This window comes from Bos mutus, chromosome 18 (assembly GCF_027580195.1).
Source record: "Bos mutus isolate GX-2022 chromosome 18, NWIPB_WYAK_1.1, whole genome shotgun sequence".
Classification (NCBI taxonomy): Eukaryota; Metazoa; Chordata; class Mammalia; order Artiodactyla; family Bovidae; genus Bos; species Bos mutus.
The window spans coordinates 11,124,923-11,143,564 of NC_091634.1; the positions used below are offsets into that span (position 1 = coordinate 11,124,923).

An 18,642-nucleotide genomic window follows, 5' to 3' on the forward strand; every position below is an offset into this window, starting at 1 on the left:
CACCCCCTGTGAGCCCCCCAAACTCAGCCCGTCGTGCATCTTTTGGGTCAGGCGAAGCCCACACGACGTTGACATGCCGGAGATCCGCCTCCGCCATGTGGTGTCCTGCAGTAGCCAGGACTCGGTGAGGGACTGGCGTGGGGGAGGGTGGAAGAAGTAAAGGAATTCGTCAGCGGGCTCTAGAACTTTTGGAGTCTCAAAGGTGTTGAAGGATAATCCGTATGCGGGGTGCCAAGAAAGAGCTTTATTGGTGTTATTATGAATTGCAGTTTGGGAGACACAGATTCCGGTAAACAGAGTGTTGGCAGAGGGAATCAGGAGTTTATAAGAGGACAGAGGTCGCAGGATGTTACTACAGTCGTGTGGAGAGAATTCTAATTGACTGTGATACACGGAAAGAAATATTTGGCTTTAAAGAAGAAGCAGTCCTGAGTTACCAGAGGGTAAGGGTCTGATACGTACGTTAAGGTTCTGGCACATATTCTGGATGCCTGTGTGAATACAATATGTGGTCAAAAAGTCAGATTCCACGTAGCTGTGACCCGCTTGGTCAGAATTCCTCAGTGGCCCCCCGGTCAATCTTAGAGCACACTTTTAGCAATGCGGACTTCATTTTGGTTTTCCTTTCACAAAGGGGACTTTGTGGAATTCTAAGGAGGGTCATGGGAGAATTTCTGGGAGGCCATAGGTTATTCTGGAGAGATGTGAGATAGAGGAATTTGCTTTGAGAAAAGGAGGATGTTTTGCTTCCTGGGAAGGAGCAGAGGTGAATTTCCAGGGGAGAATGTTGGAGGGGACTCGAGGTAGAGTGTGGGGGGATTTATTATTTTAATACTAGAAGGTTTTTGAATTGGGTTATAGCCAGATAGGAGAAGGCAGTGGCAACCCACTCCAGTGTTCTTGCCTTAAGAATCCCAAGGACGGGGGAGCCTGATGGGCTGCCGTCTATGGAGTCACACAGAGTCGGGCACGACTGAAGGGCCTTAGCAGCAGCAACAGCATAGCCAGATAACAACGTTGGGAAAGTTTCAGGTGAACAGCAGAGGGACTCATACATATACATGTATCCATTCTTCCCCACACCCCAGAGTTTGGGGGGATTATAAGGAAACTGAAACCTGGGTGATGTCAGAGGGCTTGAGAAAATTCTCAGACTAATCTGAGAGCTGGGGAACCCTAACGTTCCCTTTTCTACTCGTCTCTCCAGACCTACTGCGCAGAAAACCTTCTCAAGGGAGACACTTACCGTAAATGGCAGGCAGCCTCTAAGACCATCTCTGTGGTGCTCCAGGTGATTCTGCCAGCCGCCCCACCATCTTTTTCTTTTTCTCCTCTCTGGGTGGCATGAGGGATCTTAGTTCTCTGACCAGGAACGGAACTGGAGCCCCCTGCCCTGGAAGCTCAGAGTCTTAACTACTGGACCCCCAGAGAAGTCTCCCTCCCTCCATCTCCTTAATAGAAATCTGTAGGTCCAGTGTCCAGACTCTACTCTGGAGTTAACTGGCAGTGAGCTGAGGCACTTTCTCTTTGGTTCCCACCACCTCACCTGACAATGAGCAGTGTGGTCCCTGTGCCCTTAGCAGAGGAGATGGGTGATGCAAGGACTAGGCCAGGAATGAATCCGTGTGTGGTCCAGGCAGGTTGCTGCTCTTTTCAGAGCCTTATCATCCTCAGTTGGAAGAGAGTAAACCATTGCCACACATCCTGCTTCTCAAGGCCCTGAGCTTAGGATTGGAAGGTTCTTATCATCTAAGGCAATCAACCTCATTTTAAAGATGGGGAAACTGAGGCCTAGGAAGGGCCAAAGTGAAGTGGCCAGTCTTAGTGACCATTGTGGAATGCAGAGTGCTTTGGTACATGCTTGGTGAAGTTGGAGGGAGCAAAGGGAAAAGGGGAGCTTGACCCAGGATGGTGACAGACTTCCCAACAGGCTCTTCCCATCAGGCATAAGAAACTGCTGGGAGAAGCGAGCTAGTGTGTTCCCAGGGGCTGCCTGGGTGTTGCCCTGCGAGATTTGCTCTCAGGGAGTCGGACGGTTGTGGAGCTGTTATCACCCCTCATACATGGCGGTGCTGAGAGCTGAACCCAGTGTGGGTGCTCTAGCCACCTTTTTGTTGTTTCTTTGTGTCCGAATGTTGAATTCTTTTCTTTTTAAAATTTATTCATATTTGGCTATGTTGGGTCTTAGTTACGGCATGTGGGATCTAGTTAGCTGGCCAGGGTTGGGAACCTGGGCGCCCTGCATCGGGAGCATGGAGTTGTAGCTCCTGGATCTCCTGAAAAGTCTCTGTCTTTTTTTTTTTTTTCTTAATTTTTGGCCACACCACATGACACTCTGGGGTGTTAGTTCCTCAGTCACAGATTGAACCCCAGCCCCCAGCCCCGTTGAAGGCACGGATTCTTAAGCACTGAATCACCCGGGAAGTCCTCCACTTCTTGATTTTGGCCACATTCATCCCTCCAATGTAAGGGTATTTGGGAGGGATGCTGGGGGCAAGGCCTACCGGATTGTGTTAAATATATTATTGTCTGTCTTACCCAGTGGTTCTGAAAATGTTTTGGTTCATAGACCTTTTTGCAAATTAGTAGATGAGAATTCTCCTCGCAGGAATTATACACAAAGCCACAAGGTTTTGTGAATGATTTTTGGACTTTACATATCTCATAGTTCCCTAAGGTAGTACAGTCAGAATAATGAGAGCTAACAGTTTATTCAGAGTTACTACTGTTTGGGAATACCCTGGTGGGCCAGTGCTTAGGATTCCACTCCATGCCACAAGGCCCAGGTTCAATGCCCAACTTGGGAAAATGCCCCCCACCCCAGAATAAAAAACACTGCCAGTTACCATTCTAAATGCCTCATATGGGTTAGTTCATTGAATCCTTAGAAAAATCCCATCACCTCCAATGTATTATTATCCCCTTGTATGATGAAGAAGTTAGGCCCAGAGAGATTATACAATTTGCCTAGAGCCAGTATTTTCAACTGAGAGAGAGATGCAGGTGGCTGACAAGTTAGTCTCAGGTGGAATTCAAGTCCCCATCTCTCCCTCTTACTCCCCCTATGACCTCAGGCCAATGGTTTCATTTCTCAGAAGCTGTTTTCTCATCTGTCCGTGGAAGATAATGTGATGGGAGCCCAGGGTTACCATGAAAATCTGGTGACATAATGTTTGCAAAAGTGCCGTGTCACCACGCAGGTGTTTGTGTAAAGCGGGGGATTCACATGTGTATTCCTGGATGATCTTGCTGAGCTCATTTATGATGAGGAGCATCCTGTTTAATTCTGCACTGCTGTTGGAGTGGGAGCAAGAAGAGACAGGAAGTGGGGAGTGAGAGAGCAGAGGAGCCAGCCGAGGCTCATGTGGTCCATAACTCAAAAAAGCACAAAAGGGAGGCTTTACACTGAAAAGGAGTCCTCATCACAGGCCACCTGCTTCAGTCCCCTCCTGCCCCATCGCCCCCATTCCTGCTGCCCAGGTCTTCCTTCCTAGGCAGTCATTGTGAGCAGCTTCCGAGGTGGTTCCCCAGGTCCCTCTGTCCACATACAGGCATATATATTCACCCAAACCCCCTTTTTTAAAGTACAAAATGTGTACATGTACCCTTGCTTTTTCCAAGAAACCATATCTTAGAGGTCCACTGTCATGGCATCAAGTTCTCCTTACTCTTTTGAATGGTGCATAAGATTGCCTTTCATGGATGTGGAACCTTGTTTTAAAATTTTAATTCAATTTTTAAATTTTTGGCCACAGTGGGCAGCATGCAGGATCTTAGTTCCCCAAGCAGGGATCGAACTGTGCCTCCAGCACTGGAAGCTCAGAGCCTTAACCACTGGATCACCAGGAAAGTGCCTTTGATTTTTATTTTATGTTGAAGTAGAGTTGATTAACAATGTTGTGTTAATTTCAAATGAACAGCAAAGTCTTTCAGCTATGCATATACATGCATCTATGCTTTGTCAAAGTTATTTCCCACTCAGGTTCTCACAGAGTACTGAGTAGAGTTCCCTGTGTTGTACAGTAGGTTCTTGTTGGTTATCTATTTTAAATATAACTCTGTGTTCATGTTGATCCTAAGCTCTTATCTGTCCCTCCTCCGCCTCTACATTTGCCCTGATAACCATGAATTCATTCTCTTGAGTCTGTGTGTCTGTTTCTGTTTTGTAGATAAGGTTTTTTGAGTATTTTTTTTTAGATTTCGCATAGAGACAATATCATATGATATTTATCTTGGAACAGTTTTTTTTTTAACAAGATGTCTCAGTGTTTGCAGACCTTCCATGTCTCATTTATGCCACTGTCGTGAATCCTGTCTTCCTGAGACAGGTGCACTCAGACCTGGGCCCCAGATGAGTCAGCGTGCGCTTAAGCCTTTCTCCTAACGACTGATAGGTACCGAATACTCTCTTCTTTCTTCTTGAGATAAAATTCATGTAACATAAGTTCATTATGTTAACCATTGAAAGTGTGTAATTCAGGGGATTTGGTATATTTACAGCGTGCAGCATTCATTGCAGCGACTAATCCAGAACATTTTCATCACCCCCACCCCCCAAAAAACCCCAGAACCATTAAGTGGTCATTCCCTATTACCGTCTTCCCACAGTTTCCCTTAGCAACTGCTGATGTACGTTTTTAAAAAAGCAAAAAACGTGAAATTCAGTTGTTAATTTTTTATTTTTTACTCAAACGAATTTCTTGAATTAATCTGAATTTAGCTTTGCTGCTGTATATTTAAATCAACATTTGATATTAACCTTTTTAATATTTAAATCATAATATTTACATCCTATATGTAAAAAACTATATGCTTAGTTTAGTCTAAACTTCTTTTTCTGATTTTTTTAAAAGCTTGAGGTAGGGTTGATTTACAGTGTTGCGGTACTTTCAGGTGTATAGCAGTGATTCATTTATTTATACATGTGTGTGTATATATATTGTTTTTCTAATTCTCTCCCCTTATACGTTATTACAAAATATTGAGTGTCCTTCTCTGTGCTATACAGCAGGTCCTTTTGGTTATTTACTTTATATTAGTGTGTATATGTCGGAGAAGGCAGTGGCACCCCACTCCAGTACTCTTGCCTGGAAAATCCCAAGGACAGAGGAGCCTGGTAGGCTGCAGTCCATGGGGTCGCGAAGAGTCAGACACGACTGAGCGACTTCACTCTCACTTTTCACTTTCATGCATTGGAGAAGGAAATGGCAACCCACTCCAGTGTTCTTGCCTGGAGAATCCCATGAATGGAGGGGCCTGGCAGGCTACAGTCCCTGGGGTCACAAAGCGCAGGACCTGACTGAGTGACTGATACTTACCTTTTCACTGTTCCACTGTAGGGAATCATGCACTGTATGTCCATTCATATGGACATTTGGGTTGTTACCATATTTTTTAATCAGAAATTTTTTGTTTGTCATAAGAAGGACAAGACAAGGGAGCATCAGTGTGTGTTAAAAGTAGAAGTAGTTGTATGTGAAATCAGAATTAGTCATTAAAATACAAAGGGATATGTTCTACTGGATGGAGGGTCCCATGCTTTTAATGTGGGCGAGGCAGACGTGTTGAGTCTTGGTTTTTTTTTTTTTGGACGTGCCATGTGGCAGTGGGCTCTTAGTCCCCTGACCAGGGATTGAACGCAGGCCCCCTGCGGTGGAAGCTGGGAGTCCTGACCCCTGGACCGCCAGGGAAGTGCCAAGATGTTGAGGTTTTACCACAGGGATTGAAATTGTGGAGTTGGAGAGCACTCTTGGCTTGTAGTCTGGCAGCTGGTCTGAATTTCTCTGCCAGTCATTACCTGTGTGTGACACTTGAGCCATTACTTTCCTGTCTGCATCTCGGTTCCCCATCTGTAAAGCATATCCTACATAGGGTGATCATCCCCAATTTACAGACGAAGAAACTGAGGCTCCAAAAGCTGAGCCAACAAGGTGCTATAGCTAGTGTGCAGCAGAGCTGGGCCCAAGCTCAGGAACCAGTAGTGAACAAAACCAAACCAGGCCCCGACCCTCAGGGAGCATCTACAGAGTCCTATGTGATTGCAGGCAGGGGTGACAGATAGGCAATTTGTCATAGCGCCATCAAGGAGAGCTTGTGGTGCCAGGTTAGAAGCCCATCCAGCAGAGTCTGGTGGAGCCAGGAACACGGGGTCTAACATATTGTGTGTACGTTAGCGGTCTGTTCCACCTTATTGCTGAGAAGTTTCACTGGAAGCGGAGATCTCAACGTGTTCATCCATTCTCTTGTTGACGGGCCTCTGGACTGTTGCCACATTTTGGTGGCTGTTTTTGTCCACACCTCGTGGCTTTCAGAATCTTAGTTCTCCAGGCAGGGATTGAACCTAGACCCCATCAGTGAAAGTGAAAAGCCCTCACCACTAGACCGCCAGGGAACTCCCCACCACTTTTTGACTATCATGAACACAGCTGTTGTGAACCTTCTTGTATAAGCCTCTGTACAGAGATCTCTTGGGGTAACTATCTAAGAGAGTCAAATTGCAGGATCTTCAGTCCTTAGATCCAGGCCTTGCCTGTTGGCTCAGTAGTAAAGAATCTGTCTGCAATGCAGGAGACACAGGAGAGGCGGGTTTGATCCCTGGGTTGGGAAGATGCCCTGGAGGAGGGCATGGCAACCCACTCAAGTATTCTTGCCTAGAGAGCCGCATGGACAGAGGAACTTGGTGGGCTACAGTCCATAGGGTCACAAAGAGCTGGACACCACTGAACTGACTTAGCATGCAGGCAGATTTGTTTTACCTATTAGAAATGGACTGGTTTCCAAAGTGGTTGTTCCACGTCACGTTTCCTTCAGCAGTATGTGAGCTTCACACCTTCACTGATGCTTGACATCGCCAGTCTTCAATTATTCATTTCGCTGGGCCAGGTCTTAGTTGCAGCTGCACATGGCAGCAGGGTCTAGTTCACTGACCAGGGATCAGACCAGGGCCCCCTACACTGGAAGTGCGGAGTCCTAGCCACTGGACCCCCACGGAAGACCCACAAGTCTTTTAAGTGACGTGCGTTGAATTTTAAACAGTGCTTGTTCCACCTTACAAAGGACATTCTAACCAATGAGGTTTTCCTTGAACACATATTTTTATTCTAAAGGTCCTAGGGAATTCCCTTGCGGTGCAGTGGTTAGGACACCACTCTCTCATTGCCAGGGGCCCAGATTCAATCAGCCCCCGGCTGGGGAACTAAAATCCCACAAGCTGTGCAGTGTGACCAAAAAGATTGATAATAATCATAAAATAAAGGTCCTATCAGTTGTAAAAGGTAAACTGCGGCACGTTATAGTTTGGAGTTCATGTAAGCAGACAATTCAAATCAGACAGCCAAAACTGAAAAATGATTAGAGGTGCTTTGTGGGTAGGCTAGGACAGAGGATTTTAGGAGAAAACATGGAAGCAGAGCAATTATGTAATTGGCTTGAGCGTGAACTTTTTAAATTAATCACTTTTATTGGGCTACAGTTCCTTTCCAATGTTGTGTTAGTCTCCACTGTGTGGCAAAGTGAATCAGCTGCACGTGCACACAGATCCCCTCTCTCTTGGATTTCCTCCCCATTGAGGTCAGCACAGAGCCCTGAGTGCAGCGCCCCGCGCTGTACAGAAGGATCTCAGCCGTCTCTGCCGGACAGGGTATCAGGAGGACACTCATGTCGGTCCCAATGTCCCAGTCCACCCCACCTCCCTGGAGCTTAATCAGTTTTCTTATTTGGGAAAATCGAGGGGCTTGGCTGTTCACGATTAGTTGATTTCATTTTCTTAGATTGGAGTTCCAACTCTGGCTTAAATTTTGATTGGTTTACTGCAGCTACCTAAGGCGTTAGAGTCACCCAGTCTAATGGCCTCCTTGATTAAAATTTTACATAAAATCAACCATCTTGGGGCAATTAAAAAGAAAAAAAACTTCTTGGCAAACAGATTCAGATCAAAATTCCACCTTTTAATTATGAGAAGAGTCAGTGCATTTTTCGCTAAAACTCTATCTAATCTGGTATGTGGATCTTTATTATTCACATCTTATCTACCTAGAAAAGTGGAATGGTCAGCTCAGGACTTTATGTTTGCAGAGGCTAGAAAGGCTTATGTCAGTAGTCTGCCATTCCCTTGAGTTTTTTTTTAATTATTTTTCATTTCAGTTCAGTTCAGTCACTCAGTAGTGACCCCATGAAGTGCAGCACACCAGGCCTCCCTGTCGATCACCAACTCCCGGAGTTCACTCAGACTCACATCCATCGAGTCAGTGGTGCCATCTCATCCTCTGTTGTCCCCTTTTTCTCCTGCCCCCAATCCCTCACAGCATCAGAGTCTTTTCCCATGAGTCAGCTCTTCTCATGAGGTGGCCAAAGTACGGGATTTCAGCTTTAGCATCATTCCCTCCAATTACTACAATTTATTTATCAGTTTTGCTGCACCAGGTCTTCACTGCTGCACGTGCGCTTTCTCTGTGTCAGCGAGTGGAGTTTACTCTCATTGTGGTGTGCGGGCTTCTCATACAAAGGCTTTGCTTACTGCGGAGCACAGGCTTTGGTGCCTGGAGTCTGTAGTTGTGCCCGGGCTCAGTTGCCCTGAGGCATGTGGGATCTTCCCAGACCTGGGGTGGAAACTGAGAGCCCCGCACTGGCAGGAGGGTTCTTACCCACTTATTTGTATATTGTGTGTTTCATAATATCAGTTTCTTGTTCAGTACCTTAGTCGTGGCTGGCTCTTTGCGACCCCATGGAGGGCAGCAAGACAGGCTTCCCTGTCCTTCACCGGCTCCTGGAGTTTGCTCAGACTCATGTCCATTGAGTCAGTGAGTCCATTATGCCATCTGAACTCTCACCCTCCGCTGCCCTGTTCGCGTTTTGCCATCACTCTTTCCCAGCATCAGTGAAAGTGGAAGTCACTCAGTTGTGTATGACGCTTTCCAAGCCCATTGACTGTTTGTGGAATTCTCCAGGCAAGAATACTGGAATGGGCAGCCATTCCCTTCTGCAGGGGATTTTCCCACCCCAGGGATCAAACCCAGGTCTCCCGCATTGCAGGTGGATACTTTATCATCAGACCACCAAGGAAGCCTTCCTTACATCAGGGTCTTTTCCAATGAGTCACCTCTTTACATCAGGTGGCCACAGTATTGGGGCTTCAGCATCAGTGCTTCCAATGAATATTCAGGGTTGATTTACTTTAGGATTGACTAGAATGATCTCCTTGCAGTCCAAGGGACTCTCAAGAGTCTTCCCCAGCACCACAGTTTGAAAGCATCAGCTCCTTGGTGCTCAGCCTTCTTTATGGTCAAAACCTCACGTCCGTACATGACTACTGGAAAAACCATAGCTTTCACTATATGGACCTTTGTCAGCAAAGTGATGTCTCTGCTTTTGAATACGATGTGTAGGTGTGTCATAGCTTTTCTTCCAAGGAGCAAGCGTCTTTTAATTTCATGGCTGCAGTCACCGTCCCCGCAATTTTGAAGCCCAAGAAAATACAGTCTGTCACTCTTTCCAGTTTTTCATAATCAATATATACAATCATTGTGTGTCTGAGTCTGCAGTTTGTGGTTTCTACCGACCCTTAAACATGGCAGCCTATTTCCTGATGCCCAATGGTATGTGTGTGTGTGCGTGTGTGTGTGTTAATTCCACTTTGGGTAATATATTGGTGGAAATTATTTGAGGGCCTGGTTTGAAGTGCAGTCCTCCAAAGACGATGTGCCCTGGCACCAAGTGATACTACATATATGGCACCACTTAGAGTTTTCAACTTGGGTCTTTCCGCACTGACAACTAGTTAGGATTTTTGCTCCAAATCGTTAACAGTAGAGATCATGGATGAGAATACTGCAGTGGGTTGCTGTTCCCTTCTCCAGGGGGTCTTCCAGACCTAGGGATCAAATCCAGGTCTCCTGCATTGCAGGTAGATTCTTTACCATCAGAGCCCTGAGGGAAGCCATTATTGGCTAGGAGTCTGCAGAGAGGCAGAAAGAAGTTTTCATGTTTTGTCTCTTGTCCCTGCAGAGCTAAGGCCGCCCACGGACTCCCCCCACAAGGTACATTTCTCCTTCATTTACCCACAGTAGGGGAGCTCCGCTCTCTGCACTCCTGAGAGTTCAGGGGCAGCCTCTGAGAGGCCTGTTTTCCCGAGTGGGCGCTCATGCTTTGTTTCCAGTCCTCTCCTGCTCCCACCACATTGTCGTTCAGTCGCTAAGTCCTGTCCGCCTTTTTGACACCCCATGGATTGGAGTGCGCCATGCTTCCCTCTTCTTCACTATATCCCAGAGACTGGTCAAATTCATGTCTGTTGAGTTGGTGATTCCATCCAACCATCTCATCCTCTGTCTCCCCCTTCTCCTCCTGCCCTCAACCTTTCCCAGCATCAGGAGCTTTCCCATTGAGTCAGCTCTTCACATCCAATGGCCAAAGTATTCCCACCACCTAGAGCCCTTTGAAAATCAAGCTCTCTGCCACTTGGAATCAGTGACAAGGCAGACACCAACATCAGTGCCACCCATTGTATCAGTCAGGGTCCCAGCAGGAGGCTGAAACCACAGCAGTTAGTTTACCAGAGAATTAATATTAATTAGTAAGGAGGTGGCTCAGTCAGTAAAGAATCTGCCTTCAATGTAGGGGACACAAGTTGGATTCCTGGTGTGGGAAGATCTCCTGGAGGAGGAAAGGGCAGCCGAGTCCAGTATTCTTGCATGGAGAACTCCATGGACTGAGGAGCCTGGCGGGCTACATTCCATGGGGTCGCAAAGAGTCAGACACGACTTCGTGACTAAAGCACCACCATTGACTAAAGAGGCCAGAAGACGCAGGTAGAACACAGAAGCAAGTTCTGGGAGCAGCCACCACCCTCAGGGTTGGAGGAAGAAAAGGAAGAGGCTGCCATTACAGAAATGTGGGTGTTTTGAAGCTTGGAGGTGAACCCTTGGGGCTGAAACTCAGATCCTGAGGAGGGGGTGATCCCCAGCTGATTCTGGTCTTACCCTGAGAACGTGCGGTGAGGCTAGTTCTGCAGGTCCTGGGACACTGCAATCTGGATTCACCTGCGCGACCCCGCCCCCCCCCCCCCCCCCACCGCTGACCCCACTACCAAAGCGGCCTCAAGCACACCTTAGGTGCTGAATACGTGACCTGCATGATCCAGCCTCACTCACCAGCCTCGCAGCAGCTGAGGCTCTCTCTCTCTCTGGCTCCCCCTGCTGGCGGAGCCTGTTGAGGGACAGCTGGAGATTAGAGTTGTGCCAGCATCCCACAGCATCCAGGGCACGCAGCGCTGGCCGTCCTGGTGCAGGCTGGTCAAGATGCACGCGGACGCCAAGGCAGTGCTGGCGCTGCAGGTGCCCGTGTAGTGAGAGGTGGGCTGAGGGCCTGGGCTTCCGTGTGTGCCCAGGGCCCTAGGTGCCTGGCTCTGCCAGGGGCTGAGGACTCAAAACCCAGTGAGAGGGAGAGGACACGGGGTCCAGACTCTAGCATGGGAAGTTTGGGCCTGAGAGATCGCAGAGTGAAGGCTTGGCTGTCAGAATCCTGGGTGCTTGAAGGGAATGAGGGCTCTGATTAGGGGCTGGAGTGGGTGACATCTGGTCACCAGGGTTCCTGGGTCTTGAAGGGAAATAGAGTTTTAGGAACGGGATTCCTTATTTCTCTGGGGACCACCATCAGACTATGGAACTCCTCAAGGGAGTTGAGGGTTTGGACTCCTGGAATGGGGCTATCTTGGTCTCTCAAGAGTAGAAAGTAGATCTAATAGGTGTCTAGTCCCCCTGCGGAGGAGGAGGTGGACGCCTAATTGCTGATGAAGGTGGTCTCCTTCACACTTGGGATACTGACATGAAGGAGGGGGGCTCTGGGTTCCCCAGGGAGCTGGAATCCTTGGGCTTCTGAGCCACAAAGGGTATACGATGTAGGTTTCTGGGGTTGGGGGATAGGCCTGTATCCAAAGAGGGCTTTAAGTCTTCTTTGGGGGAAGGACAGTTCTTTGAGTCTCAGACTCCTGGCTCCCCAGGAGGCTGTGGTCCTTGCTTCGTAATTCATGGCTGGTGAAAGGTCTCCATGGAGAGGAGGGAATTGGGATCTGTGTGAGAGAACTGGGGACCCTTTGGTCCTTCTTGGGGAGTAGGAATTCCATCTGCAAGTTGGTAGCGAGGCATCTGTCTCTGGGAGCACCCAAACAGAAAAGACAGAAGACTCCCTTGCTGAGGGATCACTAGCTGACCTCAGGGTGAGTCTATGGGGCACCTGCAGGCTGGCAGGCCCTTGAAGGCAGAAATTCAAGTAAAGAAATTCAGTGTTGCCACTGGCAGAAGCAGAGGAGGTCCAAAAGCCTCATCAGCTTAGCTGAATTTCCTCCTTGTCTGGATAACAATAAATGTGTGTCCACTGAGGTAGGGAACCGTGAAGCCCGGAGAATCAACGGGGTGCTTTGCCTGTGGTGTTTTTTGAAGGAGTGAATAAAAAAGTAGAAATTCTGTTGTGGGTCTGTCTTTGGGGTTTCAGGGGGTGGAAGATACTTGGGATTCTGTGAGCTAGAAGCCTATACTTCTGGGAGAATCAACGGGGTGCTTTGCCTGTGGTGTTTTTTGAAGGAGTGAATAAAAAAGTAGAAATTCTGTTGTGGGTCTGTCTTTGGGGTTTCAGGGGGTGGAAGATACTTGGGATTCTGTGAGCTAGAAGCCTATACTTCTGGGTCTGAGGGAGGAGGGATCCAGGGTGAGGAGTCCTGGGTCCCTGGAGAGGAGGGATGCTGGGGTTGTGTGCAGGATAGAACTCCTGTTCACCCCAACCTCCGCAGGGACCTTTGGTGCACTTGGGTTCTGTGCCCCTGTCATCTGCCATGAGAAGGACGTTAACCAGGGAGTCACAGTCCCAGAGGGCTCTGGAACCCACGGAGGAGAACTAGAGCCCCCTTCCCAAACTGAAGCCAAACCCACCAGCCCACAGCCAGAAACAGAGCCACCTCAATACCTACAAACCCTTAGGAAGAAGAATGTTTCTTTTTACAAGTCTCAGTTTGGGCATGGTTTGTTACACACATTAGTACAGCATGAACAGACTAATAGAACTTTGTTGTTTGAAACCACTGAGTTTAGGGACTTGTTTGTTCCTATAGCATAATCCAGACTATCTTGATAGATGCCAAGGTCTGGCAGCTGCCAAACATGGCTACTGAGTAAATAGTGGCTATTAGGGTCGTTAAGTATTTGGCCAGACACATTGTCTCCAGAGCCCACACTGTCTTAAAGGTGCTAGTGCAGTGTGCTCAGCCACTCAGTGGGGTCTGACTCTTTGTGACTCCGTCAGACTCCTCTGTCCATGAGATTCTCCAGGCAAAAATAATGGAGTGTGTTGCCAGGCCCTTCTCCAGAGGATCTTACAGATCCAGGCATCGAACCCGTGTCTCCCACATTAGCAGGCAGAATCTTTCCTGTCTGAGCCACCAGGGAAGCCCCTGAAAGGTGCACTAAGTCCTTTCTTCGTTTTCTTTCATTTGACTCTTAAGACAGCCCTTTGAGGTTATAGGTATTATATCCACATTTTACGAACGAGAACTCTGGGGCAAAAACAGGTTAGCTAGGAGAGGTGATCATGGACTCTGGAGTCTGACCCTCCCAGCTCTTTGACCAAAGGCAAGTGACACCACAGTCCGTGCCTCAGTGTGTTCCTCTGTGAAATGGGGGCAATACTTTCAGCGTCACTGAGCTGTGATTATGAAATGAGGTACCGCGTGGAAAACACTTAGCATGGGGACCAGGCAGGAAGTAACCCCTTAAGAAAAGGCAGCATCGTCCCTTTCTTTCTTCCAAAGAGAGGGTTCCCAAGGGTTCAGACCCCCGCTTTTTGCATCCCATATCCCGGAAACACAGCTCATCACAGACTCAGGATTGTTCTGTTAACTTGTTTAGTTTATAGACACGTGGGAACCGTAGGAATTTCTAGAACCGTAGCTGAGAAGGAATGGAGGCCAAACACCGCATGGGCCTCAGTTCTTCACTCAGCCTTGCCAGAAGCCTGGGGGCTTCAAAGACAGCTGGTCCTGTTGATGGTGAACAAACGAGCGCCTGAGGGCACCAGGGTCCCGGGCTTGCTGTGGCAGGCGGTCTTGGTACCACAGCCCTGGACGGCAAATTTGTCACCTGCTGGAGGGGATTTTAGACTAGATTCAGGATCCCCAGCCTCCCTCCTCCTAGACCAGGGTCATATGCCCCAGCCACCTTCTCCCCCAGATCTTTGGAGCCACTCTCTCCCTTAGAATCTGGAAACATGAAGCTCCAGTTCTCGGCCTGTCTGGAACCCCTGTGCCCTCCTCCCGAATTCCAGGTGCCCCTTACCAGGCCACATGAGGCCAGACACAGCGACACAGTGGGTTTCCTCGCCAACGCAGAGTGCTTCCGCAGTTGCAGTGCATGTTTCCGTAAAGGCAGCGATGCAGGAAGGACACCGAAGGCCATTCTCTGTATGGTTTCTCACGAACGCTGAAGAGGAGGGTGGAGGGTAAGGTAATCGGAGACGTGAGTCCCTTTCCCAACCTCCCAACCACTCAGGGGACAGCAGTTGGTAACGGACACTGCATTTTCAGAAAACAATCTTTATTTGGCTGTGTTGGATCTTAATTGCGGCCTGTGGAATCGAGTTCCCTGACCAGGGATCCAACCCCTGCATAGGGAGCGTGGAGGCTTCGTCAGTGGACCACCAGGGAAGTCCCTGGACGCTGCAGTTTACAGGAGAAGAACCCGAGGCTCAGCGCAAGGAAGACGCTTGCCCCGGTGACAGCGCAGGTCAGTGACAGGTGCCCACAGCTGGCTCTGGCAGGGGAGGGGTGGGCAGGGAGGGACTCCAGCCGTGGGGCTCAGCTGGGGCTTACCGGGCAGGGGGTCCTGGTTGCAGCCATCCTTCTGGCAGCAGCGCCTCTTGGAGCCCATGTAGTTCTCAGGGTTCATGGTGATGCCGAAGAATCCGGACTCACACTGGCTGGATTTCGCACATCCCTTGTAGCTGGTCACTGCCAAGGAGGCCTCTGCAGGATGGCCGTGGGCCAGGGGCTCAGTGGCCCCTGGTCTGGACCCTTGCCCTGGGGTGTCTCCCCCACCTTAGAGTTGCCCCAGCCCACTGCTGTCTAGAGAGGTCTCTTCCATCTCCCCAAATTCAAGCCCCTTTTCTGCCTGGGGCATCATCTGAATGGCTCATTACGTATGTAGCCTATCCTCCCCCTTCCTGGCTGTGCTGGAGTCTCCAGGGTGGCCCTTTCAGCCCCAGGCCCACCCCACTGCCATCCTGCAGAGGTCGCACCTGGAGTGGTCTTTTCCAGACCACCTGTGACTACCCCCATGCCTGTGTGAATGGTCTCTTCCAGTCTTCAGCCTTCCCCTGACCCCTGGAATTCCTTCCACCAGATGCTGGGATGGGGCTGCCATCCCCACCTGCTGTAACACCCATTTCCTTCTCCATCTAAGGCAGACGCTTCCAGATTTCCCAGGGTCACTCCCCAGACTTCCTAGCTATGATCTCTTGCTGCTCTTCTTGGCTACTCTCAGGTCTTCGTAAAGTGGTCTCTTCCAGTCTCCCTGGCCTTACCCTTCCTGACCATAGACGGGGTGGGCTCCTCCAAGCCTAGGGTTTCTGCTCTTTACCCGCCGTGCTTGGGTGTGTGGGTGCTCAGTTGTGCCTGATTCTTTGCGACTTCATGGACTGTGCCCAGGGACCATCTGTCCTTGTACGTATCTCTCTATGACAATATTGGGACTTCCCAGGTGGTGCAGTGGTAAAGAACCCCCCTGCCAATGTAGGAGATGAGAGAGACACGGGTTCCATCCCTGGGTGGGGAAGATCCCCTGGAGGAGGAAATGGCAAGCCTCTCCAGTATTCTTGCCTGGAAAATCCCAAGGACAGAGGAGCCTGGCGGGTTACACTCCATGGGGTTGCAAAGACTCAGACACAACTGAGCTCGGACCCAACTCAACCAGCCCCAGTAGCACCCACTTTCTCTTGTCAGGAACAGTTTCTTGCAGCCCGCATCTCTGGGAGACCCCTCGCAGCCCCAGAGAATCAACCTGATCACATTCTTTGCAACTCACCCAAGTCTCTTTTACACCCATCCCTTCACCTTTTACATATTAGATTTCCCCCTTCCCTGGATTTCACTCTTCTCCCATGTCCTTTGCTTTCCTAATTATTTCTTTGGTAAGAAAGTCTGTATCTGCACTTCCCCATCCTCTCTTTGGAGTCTCATCTTCAGAAATCCTTGGCAACAGTGGTTTCTGTCATTCCACCGGATTCTCTGTCCACCACCCACCTCGAGATTGCCTTTCCCTCTTTCCTGACGTAATCATCACTCAAGGTCTCTCCCAGCGCCTGGCGGTACCTGCCACCGTGAAGGCACCCCCGACCTCCCCAGCATGTGATACCAGCCCCTGCCCTCTTACTTCTGTTGGTCTCAGTCACGACAACTATGCAGGAGTCCTCATCCGGGGCGAAGTCTGCAGTTTTCCTCTGCAACTGGGACCGTCACTGACACACACCTCACAGCTCAGTGGGTACCCTGCAGTTAGAGAGCGGGGCTCTAGTGAAAGGTGCCATAGTCTGTGGGCCATGACTCCCGAATCCAGACGGGGATGGGGTGGAGGGGTCTGAAGGAAGAAGGACTGCTGTCTCCCTGGTTTTCATGGGTGCGACACTGGCCGCTGAACAGGGATCTGTCTGAAGCTCAGCAAGGGTGCCAAGGTGCTGTGAGCAAAGCTGCTTTCTGCGGCAGGACAGAAAGCAACTCCAATCAGGGAGCAAGTTTATCTAATTACAAGGCTGGGAACTTTCAATGCTAGACCCCATAATAAACCTTGAGGGATCCTGCTGAAAATACCATGGACTTTAAAAATATTTTTTATATTATTAATTTTCTTTTTTCTATTGTTGGCTCTGCTGGGTGCCTGCTTCCTGTTGGTTTTTCTCTAGCTGTAGTGAGTAGATGCTACTTCCTACTTGCGGTTTTGGGGTTTCTCATTTGTGCTGGTTTCTCCTGTTGCAGAGCACAGGCTCTAAAGCATGAGCTCAGTAGTTGTGCTGAAGGGTCTTAATTGCCCCAGTGCACGTGGAAGCTTCCTGGACCAGGGATTGCACCCATGTCCCCCACTTTGGCAGGGAGATTGTGCACTGAACCCCTGTGGAAGTCCTTCATGGACTTTTGTGAAACTTCAGGTGCAGCTGGTTCTCGGAAGTGGGATCACCTTCCTTGTGGGGACCAGGCTGTCTTAGTCTGGTGGGCAGTGAGCGCTCAGGCAGGGGTACCTGAGAGGAGATCTGCATCCCAGGTCAAGAAGAAAGATCGAGGACTAAGAGGATAAGGGCCTGGACTCCTTGGTGCTGAGAGAGGAGGCAACTGGGGGCCCAGACACAAGGCATCTGGGTCCTGGGGAAAGTGGAGCTGCCTGAACTCCTACAGCTAAGGAAGAGGACACCGGGGACCTGAACTGCTTAGAGTCCTGGGAGAAAGGAAATGTCTTGACCTCACCTCATTTTTTTTCATACTAATTAAAAATACTAATCATACTCTCATGTGATTTTCTAGAATTCAGGTGTCTTATTTTGAGACACTGCCTGGGATAAAGGGACCAGGGCCCATCCAAACCCCTCTTTTCTCAGAGATTTAAACCCACATGTTTTTTAGCTCTTCCTCCCTCGGGGACCTAGGCTTTCTCTCCTTTACACTCTGCCTTCTCCATGAATTTCAACTCCCAAGACACCTCCTCTTTCCCTTTTCCCTTGAGGACCTGGCAGAATGTTCTCTCATACTCCTTGTATTAAGGGTCCCAGGAGTCCAGAGCCCTAGTCACTTACCCAGACCCAGGAGGGTGCAGAGCAGAGCGGAGGCCACCAGGAAGGTCTCAGGTTTCATGGAAGGCTTCATGATGGATGGATAGTGACCCTGAAGGCCTGAGGTCCCCAGCTGTTCTTATAGGAAGCTGAGAAGGGGCGGGTCTGGAGCTCCCTTACCCCTAGGCTAAGAAATGATGATGTAAGCCCTGGGGGTAGGTCTCTGCAGCTCTGAGTGGGGGAGAGGGAACCAGAATTCAAAAGGAGCAGTGGCATCTTGTGCCCACCCCCCTCCTCCATGCAGCCCCAGACATCTGGGCTTCCAACCCTCTCTTCCCTCAGGTCCCACTGCCCCAGCCCTAACCCCCTTTTTTTCTAACGTGAAGCCCAAGATCAGAATCAGGTCATTTTTTTTCCTGTAGGGTAGAGCAGCTGCTAGGACTCAGGTACCCTCCCCCTTCTCTCTGTCCCCAAGAGGTGCCCAGTGTGGGTGAGGCTCTTCCTGTGAGTGCCCAGCAAGTCCAGGCTTGTTTTGCGGGGGCATGCATAGCTCATACTCCCTTTTCTGTGTTTGGTCTCTCTCCATTTCTGACGCCACCCCACGACGCACTTGGGTCTCTCAGAGACTGAACAGAGGGGTGCTTGTTCAGGGCATGGGGATGGTAGTGGTCAGATGCCCAAGTTCACACTGGAAAAGTGACGCATGGTTGGAAGCAGTCAAGGCTGGGTGTGTGTCTGGTTCGAGCACATACTTTGTGTTTTATTGAGGCCCTTTACACACTGTCCCAGGGACGGCAGAGCCTGGTGGGCTGATGTCTATGGGGTCGCACAGAGTCGGACACGACTGAAGCG

The 18,642-nt window shown here is 49.5% G+C and overlaps 1 protein-coding gene across 2 annotated transcripts; it reads right to left on the minus strand.

Moving 5' to 3' along the window:
* Positions 1 to 13,881: 13,881 nt before the first annotated feature.
* LOC138991764 (phospholipase A2 inhibitor and Ly6/PLAUR domain-containing protein-like) lies at positions 13,882 to 18,063 on the minus strand. Of its 2 annotated transcripts, none has more exons than XM_070387603.1 (5): positions 17,815 to 18,063; positions 16,407 to 16,522; positions 14,849 to 15,001; positions 14,316 to 14,459; positions 13,882 to 14,120 (listed from the first exon to the last, which is right to left on the minus strand). In XM_070387603.1, exons 3-5 carry the CDS (start codon positions 14,922 to 14,924, stop codon positions 14,005 to 14,007), a joined length of 336 nt encoding a protein of 111 aa, XP_070243704.1. In that variant the 5' UTR covers positions 14,925 to 15,001; positions 16,407 to 16,522; positions 17,815 to 18,063; the 3' UTR covers positions 13,882 to 14,004. The 2 variants fall into 2 exon arrangements, with proteins under 2 accessions (XP_070243704.1, XP_070243703.1); XM_070387602.1 differs by having other exon boundaries at positions 13,882 to 14,123.
* Positions 18,064 to 18,642: the final 579 nt, after the last annotated feature.